The 8,347-nt window shown below is 44.3% G+C and overlaps 1 protein-coding gene and 1 long non-coding RNA gene across 2 annotated transcripts; both read left to right on the top strand.

Moving 5' to 3' along the window:
- The first annotated feature begins 259 nt into the window (after window positions 1–259).
- LOC134290363 (uncharacterized) lies at window positions 260–5,119 on the top strand. Its single transcript, XM_062857488.1, has one exon. It carries the CDS (start codon window positions 260–262, stop codon window positions 5,117–5,119), a length of 4,860 nt encoding a protein of 1,619 aa, XP_062713472.1.
- Window positions 5,120–5,155: 36 nt separating this feature from the next.
- LOC134286233 (uncharacterized) lies at window positions 5,156–6,821 on the top strand. The gene is made up of 3 exons (XR_009996869.1): window positions 5,156–5,470; window positions 5,531–5,597; window positions 5,657–6,821. It is a non-coding gene; the product is annotated as an uncharacterized LOC134286233 (long non-coding RNA).
- Window positions 6,822–8,347: the final 1,526 nt, after the last annotated feature.

Genomic DNA, 8,347 nt, shown 5'->3' with positions numbered 1-8,347 from the left:
ACAACAAAAGTAAAATCCAGGACTACTCTCTCCTCGTACCCACTAAACCATTCCTATGGTCGCCAAACCCTACGTCTCTCCGGAACCACCAAGAAGGTATTGCTTCAGAGAGGGGCTAGTGCACATCGCACCCACAAGGTTAGCTGCGTAGCCTGCAGCAACGAACATCGATGACTCGCTTTGGAGAGTCCATCACGGTAGCATGCTGGCGCTTAGCCAGTTTCCAATATTCCTGTCAATGTACAACCGTACAACTGCGATGTGTGGGTTTTCCGAAGAGGAAAATATAGTTCGGCTGCAGAAGAGCCTAAAAGGCAAAGCCTACGAAGCTGTAAAGAGCCTTCTGATGCATCCCGAAAATGTTCCGGGCATTCTGTCCACCCTGAAGATGTTATTTGGGCAACCTGAGGTAATTGTTCAATCGCTAATCGATAAAGTGAGTGGTCTTCCAGCGGTTTGCGAGGAAAAGCTGTACACGCTAGTCGATTTCGCTGTTCATGTACAAAACTTCTGTGCTACAGTAGACGCTTGTGGACTGCATGAGTACATGTACAACGTCTCTCTACTTCATCAGCTAGTTGGTAAGCTGCCATCCTCGCTCAAACTAAATTGGGCACAGCATCGATTGACGGTGCCTACGGCCAACCTGGCGACCTTTAGTTCGTGGGTATATGCTTTAGCAGAGGCCGCAAGTATTGTCACCTTTCCATCGAAAGTTCAGCTTGAAAAGTGTTCCCGAAGTGATACTCGTGGAACCAAAAAAGGAAATGCGTACCTCAACGCTCATTCCGAGGCATCTTCCGAAGAAAGTAGCGAGAATCCATTGAAAGAGAATCCCACAGCAAAGCAAATGCCGGTAAGACAAGTCTGCCCGATCTGTAAAGAACATTGCAAATCTGCTGACAAATGCAAGCGCTTCTTGGAACTCTCCAGAGATTCACGCTGGGCTGCTATCAGAGAGTTCGGATTCTGTCGAACATGCCTTAGAATTCACAAAGGAAGCTGCAATGCCAAGCCTTGTGGAAAAAACGGTTGCCTTTTCCGGCATCATGAGTTGCTGCACAATGATTCGAAACAGAAGTCGCAGACTGCTGAAACCGCGAACAGCGAGCAAAGCACTACACCCGCTCCTTCTTGTTCGGCTCCGTCAGGCTGCAATAGCCATAGGACAACAGCTACCTCGGTATTGTTTCGCTACGTTCCAGTCGTTTTATTTGGGAAAACAGATGCAGTTCAAACCTACGCGTTCTTAGATGAGGGCTCGGAACTCACCTTACTCGATCAGGAGCTCGCCGATATACTACAGTTAGATGGTGCGGAGCGTCCGTTATGTCTTCGGTGGACTGGAGGAACTGAACGCTGTGAACCCAACTCTCGAGCCTACAACCTGCAAATTTCCGGCATCAAAAGGGGTAGCAGGCGGTTTGACCTGAACGAAGTAAGAACGGTGAAGGATTTGATGTTACCGCAACAGTCATTAGACATGAAAAAATTATCCGAACTGTATCCACACCTTCAGGACTTGCCCATCGAATCGTACAAAGACGTTCGTCCACGTATCCTTATAGGAACGAAGCATGCCCACCTCGGTCTCGTTATGAAAAACCGCGAAGGGGAATTTGGGCAGCCGATCGCCGTTAAATCACGGCTTGGATGGACGATCTGTGGAGGAGGAGGACTCGATCGTGGAACTAATCTTCATCACTACAGTTTCCACATTTGTCCATGTAACAGCTCATCAGATGATGAGCTACACGCGGCGATTAAGAACTATTTCTCTCTCGATAGTCTCGGAATAAGAAAATCCGATAATCTGTCTCTATCAGTGGAAGACCAGCGTGCTTTGTCTTTGCTTCAAACCCTTACCTGTTTGAAGGATGATCGGTATGAATCCGGTCTGCTCTGGCGGTATAACGACACGCGCCTGCCCGATAGTCGATCTATGGCACTGCGGAGATACCAATGCCTGAAGAAGCGAATGGACAAAGATACGGAACTACACACGATTTTACAAGCCAAGATAGCAGAGTATTTGTCAAAGGGATACATCAGGAAGCTCAGTGGAGAAGAAATCAATCAGAAGGTTCCTCGGAGGTGGTATCTACCAGTTTTCCCCGTAACCAATCCAAATAAACCTGGAAAGGTACGTATAGTATGGGATGCTGCAGCCAGTGCTCACGGAATATCGCTCAACTCAGCTCTCTTACCAGGGCCGGACCTACTGTGTTCTCTTCTCACGATCCTTCTGCAGTTCCGGGAGCGGCGAATCGGTCTCACCGGTGATATTCGTGAAATGTTTCACCAGATACTGATTCGACCAGAGGACCAATTCAGCCAGTGCTTCTATTGGGAAAACGACCGGGGAGAAAATGAAGTGTACGCCATGCAGGTCATGACTTTTGGAGCCTGCTGTTCCCCTAGTACTGCTCAGTACGTAAAGAATACAAACGCCGACCGTTTCGAGGAAGATTATCCAGCTGCACATCAGGCTATCACCAAGTCGCACTATGTCGACGACATGCTGGTTAGTGTTGACACCGATGAGCAAGCCATTCGGTTAGCTGAGGACGTGAAGCACGTACACGAACAGGGTGGGTTCGAGATAAGAAACTGGATCAGCAACTCGAGGACAGTTCTGGCAGCGCTACAAGGACCGGAAACCAACGAGAAATGTCTTGACCTGGCCTCAGAATTGGCTACTGAAAAAGTGTTGGGCATGTGGTGGAACACAATAGACGACGTGTTCACGTATAAGGTTGGATGGAACCGTTACGATCCAGCTTTGCTTGGTGGTCAACGACGACCAACAAAAAGAGAAGTTCTTCGAGTATTAATGACCATCTTCGACCCGCTAGGACTAATCTCCCACTTCCTGTCGTATCTGAAGATTCTGCTTCAACAAATTTGGCGGTCTGGCGTACAATGGGATGAAGAGATCGACAGTGACGCATTCGATAAATGGCTTACCTGGCTGAAAGTTCTTCCACGTGTAGAGCAAGTACGGATTCCCAGATGCTATAACTCACAGTACCTCGTGAGTGAGGCCGACGAAGTACAGCTTCATACTATGGTGGATGCCAGTGAAAACGGCACAGCAGCAGTATGCTACCTGCGTTTCGTAAAAACTGCATCAATTCTTTGCTCTATCGTTGCTGCCAAAAGCAGAGTTGCACCGCTTAAGTTCACATCGATACCAAGGCTGGAACTAGAAGCTGCTGTTATCGGTGCACGCCTAGCGCGTACCGTCATAGAATCACTAACGATTCGGATTCATATGAAGTTTTTTTGGTCCGATTCCAGAGATGTCCTCTGCTGGATCAATTCGGACCACCGCCGCTACAGCCAATACGTCGGACACAGGATCAGCGAAATTCTTGAAATCTCCGAAGCACACGAGTGGCGATGGATACCGGGGAAGCAAAACCCCGCCGATGACGCTACGAAGTGGAATAGTCTACCAGAGTTGTCATCAGAGAACAGGTGGTTCAAAGGAGCCAACTTTCTTTGGCGGTCCGAGGAAGAATGGCCAAAATTACCCAACAGAAAGGATTCCACGGAGACCGAGTTGCGTCCTGCTCTACTAGTACACCATGTTCCTTCGGAATCAGTGATCTCCTTCAATAACTTCTCCAGTTGGAAGAGATTACGTAAGGTCATTGCATATGTTTATCGGTTCGCATATAACTGCCGTAAAAAATGTCTGGGACAAACGGCAGCCATAGGTCCTCTTGAGACCAGCGAATTATCTACTGCCGAGTTCACACTGATACGAATTGCTCAAGGTGAGTCCTACCCTGACGAAATAATGCTGCTGCAACAACAATCACGAGACATCGAGTCATCAACAAACATCATTCCGAAGACCAGTCCACTGTACCAGTTGACTCCATGGTTGGACAGTAACGGAATTCTGCGAATGCGAACCCGTATCGCTGCTTGTCACTACGCTACCAATGACGCAAAGAACCCAATAATTCTCGCTCGCAAACACCACCTCACCAGCCTGATCATATCATATTACCACCAGAAATACCACCACCAAAACCATGAAACGGTTATTAACGAGATCCGTCAAAGGTTTCGTATTCCCCACTTGCGCACCTGCTACCAGCAAGTGCGAAGGAACTGTCAAAAGTGCAAGAACCAGCACACAAACCCCAATCCACCATACATGGCCGATCTTCCACCAGCCCGCCTAGCAGCCTTCTCACGACCGTTCACACATGTCGGGGTGGACTATTTCGGACCGATAGAGGTCACCATCGGAAGGAGAGTGGAGAAGCGATGGGGAATGTTAGCAACCTGTTTGACAGTACGAGCAATCCATATAGAAATTGTGCATTCTCTAAGCTCAAACTCCTGCATAATGGCTCTCCGAAATTTCATTGCACGCCGTGGTTCCCCTCAAAAGATCTATAGCGATCGCGGCACGAACTTCGTGGGTGCCAACCGAGAACTGATGGAGGCGGATGAAGTGATCAGTCAGAACGAAGTTATGCAAGAATTTGGGAACCTTGGCATCGAATGGATTTTCAATCCACCTCTCGCCCCGCACATGGGTGGAGCCTGGGAGCGGCTGATCCGCACTGTAAAGAGCAACATGATGCAAGTGTGTACGTCGGCAAGACCGTCCGATGAAGTGCTCAGGAACCTTCTGACAGAAGTCGAGAACATCGTTAACTCGCGGCCCTTAACCCACGTCCCAATCGAAGAGGATTCGGCTCCAGCATTAACGCCGAATCACTTCCTGCTTGGCTCATCTAATGGGTCCAAACCACTTACCAACCTCGATGACAGCAGCGCAGCGTTGAGGCAGAACTGGCTGACATCGCAGATTTTGGCCAATCAGTACTGGAAGCGCTGGGTGTCTGACTACCTGCCAGAGATAACCCGAAGATCAAAATGGTTTCAACAACGGAAGCCGATTGCAGTAGGAGATATTGTAGTTATTGCAGACCCAAAGATGCCGCGCAACTGTTGGTTGAAAGGTAAGATTATCGGAACCAGAGTCAGTTCTGATGGACAAGTTCGGTCGGCGACAGTGAGGACAGCAAACGGCGTCTATGATCGTCCAGCGACAAAGCTTGCAGTTTTGGACATTCGGTGCGACAAAGAGTAGGCCAACATGCTGTTGCCATACCTGGGGGGAGTGTTAGCCGTCACGCGTCTAGCGCACCTTCAGTTAGCGCCTAGATACGCCACTGCTGCCGGTGAGTGATGATGATAGTGAGAAAGTCATCGGCATATCTCATGATCAACCATTTGGTGAGTACCATCGATAGGAGCAAAGAGGAGGAGATAAAAAACAAACTGATGGGCAGAACAAATGATAATGTAATCAAAAGTGCATGTTCATTGCGAACCTAAGCTTATCTTCCTAATTCTGCGATTAAATTAATTTTGAATTCGTCTTAGAAGACTATTAGTATAAGTGCTAGCTGTTAGAATCCTCGTGAAGCAGTTGATATCGGTAAGCGAAATAGATTGAACTCTAATAACAGTGAATTAATATCAAACTGCTACCGTTTAGGTTTACCTCTATCATTGGACCTGATAGTCCAATTATCAATTATCTATCCTGCTCGATCCCGTACTTGGTGAGAAACAATTTGTTAAGCCTATTAAGCATTCTAGTACAAGAAAACATATATTTCAGTGTACATTAGCCCAATATTCAATAGAACGGTCCTATTAGAACATGAATGCAACATAACCCATCCAGTGCACCCCATCGGTAAGAACATCCTAGCTGATCTTTAGCTTTAGTTAATTACTAAGCAATTACACTACTTATTAGATCCCTAATTGAATGGTTAATACGCACGCGACTAAAACATCATCCAACGATTAAGCGAAGGGACTAAACGTAAGTAGTTAAAATTGTAGTAGTTTTGTATCCCAAACTCACATCCATATCACGATCAGGGGTTCGCAAAACAATGCGTACGGAGCCAATTAAGATTTTATCGAACTGGTGATATCGATTGAGTCCATTAATACGAGAAACTATTAGGTATGAAGTTAATAAGAGCTCAAATGTTGTCCAACAGGAAATTATATTCTCCCAATATCGAACTACTGGCGTTTCATTTGCCTGCAACCGGAGAATCATATTTCGGAAATCGTTCCCGTTGAAACCGTGTTTCAACAACTAGTTTACAGCATTTTTGAACTCGGTAAGCTGATGATTGTTTTTGGTGTAGAATCATGCCCTGAGTTCGAAAACGCGAAGGAAAAAAATTACAGTAGAGCGGAAATTTTTTCGACTTTCCATACAAGGTTGATGATTTGAAATCGATTTTTGTTCTATTTTTAAGCAAAGTCGCTCACTTCAAACATCTCATTCTCCGTAGTCAATGCTCCGATTGAGCTGAAATTTTTACTGTAATTCGCCTACATATGATATGTTAAATTAACGTCGAGAAAGAATTTTTAAGTTGGTTTTTCTAATTGAAAAAAATACATTTCCTCAAAAAATTTTGGAAATTTTGCTAAAATTTAAGAAGATCATCCCTATAACTCGCCAAAATCTTGAATTTCATCAATCTGATGCAAAACCTGTATTCAGATGTTCGAATGGTATTGTATTCAGCTTTTAATTTATGGAAAAAGATTTAAAATTGGTTAAACAAAACGCAATATATTTGAATTTTAGTAAATTACATATTTTGAAAAGTTGCAAAACTCGATATTGAGCTAAAACTCAAAAACTGTTCTACTTAAAATTTTTTGAACGTCGGTTTCGAAATTAGCACTAAATTGTGCTTCAAAAACTTTGGTCGTTGACAGAAGTTCACGACTTTCGTTTTATTTTGTAAACTTGTGTTATTCACCAATATTTTGTTTGCTTTCTTGATTTTATAGTCTTCGTACTTCGTGCTTGATCGATTGAATACTATCATTAGAGTCTAGCCCTAAAAGGTTTAAATCATTTTTTACTCCCCCTCACTCCTCGCAGCATATTTCCCCATACCTAATACTCCACCTAACCCCCCCTATAAAGCTACGTCATTAATGGACGCTCCCTTGCCTGTATGTCGAGCGCACAGGTGAGTTGAGAAGTCGTGTGCGATAATATCAGCCATATTACTTTGCTTTTTTTGCTTCCTCGACTGATAACAAAAAACGCGTGCTCCAGTGATAAGAGAATTTGATTTCCTCCAACGTTTAAGGTGACTCCCCGTGTCACTCCTATTTCAGCACTTCTTTTTCGATTCTTATTCCTAACAATCATCGAGCGCAACAGTAGTGGTGTTGCCTTTTTACATTTGTTCTATAAACAAACAAACAAAAATAGCACCTCTTTGTCTCGCTTTCACCAATGTAAACATTTCAAGATTATTAATCATTCAAAAGCAATTCAAGCAGTAGACTACTCTGTTTTGCTAAATAACAATGAAACATGTCTCAATATTACGAAAAACACCGAATTTTATGTGTAATAAGCTAAAAATGATCGAATACTCTTAGTATGCTCGTCCGCTGTTGATGTTTGCAAGCAGCAGCAGTGTTGGCGGACAGTGCGGAGGAGATTTCACAAATAAAAATTATTTGCTTTTATTACTATCATATGTGACTCAAAGTACAACAATAATCAATAACAATAATCGATAAATTTGAGTTGACCATTTCAATGATTTTGATTGATTTTATTGATGAATTGGCCCGCAAGATCGACATCACTGCGTTCAATGATCGATGATTGTGCGCCGGACGGCACCGTCGCGTCGCGCTGATGCCGTCGTCGTTGTACTGTGGTGGGTGGTAAACATTGAAATCGAACTCTTGGTGCGGTTGAGACACATTTGAATAATTTTCAAGTTTGAGTGAAAATATGTCTTTGTGGTATAGATAGTTCGAAAGAGAATTTTAATAGGAATAGTGTGTTCTATATTTCCTTTCAAAATATCTTGCGTGAAGTGGAGAATTTTAGAGAAAAGGTAAGCGTCGATTTTCTTACGTAAATGTATTAGTGCAATACTGTGTAAAGTTGAATTTGGATGATGATTCTGAAGAAGCCATTTTGTGATGACACAAGAAAAGGCCTTTAAGCGTAATAATGAATGGAAGACTCCAGACTAGCAGAAGAAAAAAAAAAGAAAAAAAACACGTTCAACGATAAAAACCGGTTTCCACCGGAATCACGAAAGAATTCTGAGCTTGTGTATATGTCACGCGAAAGTGAGCGGTTGTTCGCCAAAGAAAGTCCGCATGTCTTGCCCTAGCAAGGAGCACGGACACAATGAGCTGGAAAAGGAAAAGGATGATGAGAATTATGAAAGTTTCCGCCGAAGCACGTTTGGCTCTCCGTTTTCTTCGCTTCCCCTGCTCGGGCTGCAACTCGGCG

This window comes from Aedes albopictus, chromosome 1, assembly GCF_035046485.1.
Source record: "Aedes albopictus strain Foshan chromosome 1, AalbF5, whole genome shotgun sequence".
Lineage (NCBI taxonomy): Eukaryota > Metazoa > Arthropoda > Insecta > Diptera > Culicidae > Aedes > Aedes albopictus.
The sequence above is the reverse complement of the archived record's forward strand: the minus strand, read 5'-3'. Positions and strand labels throughout refer to the sequence as shown.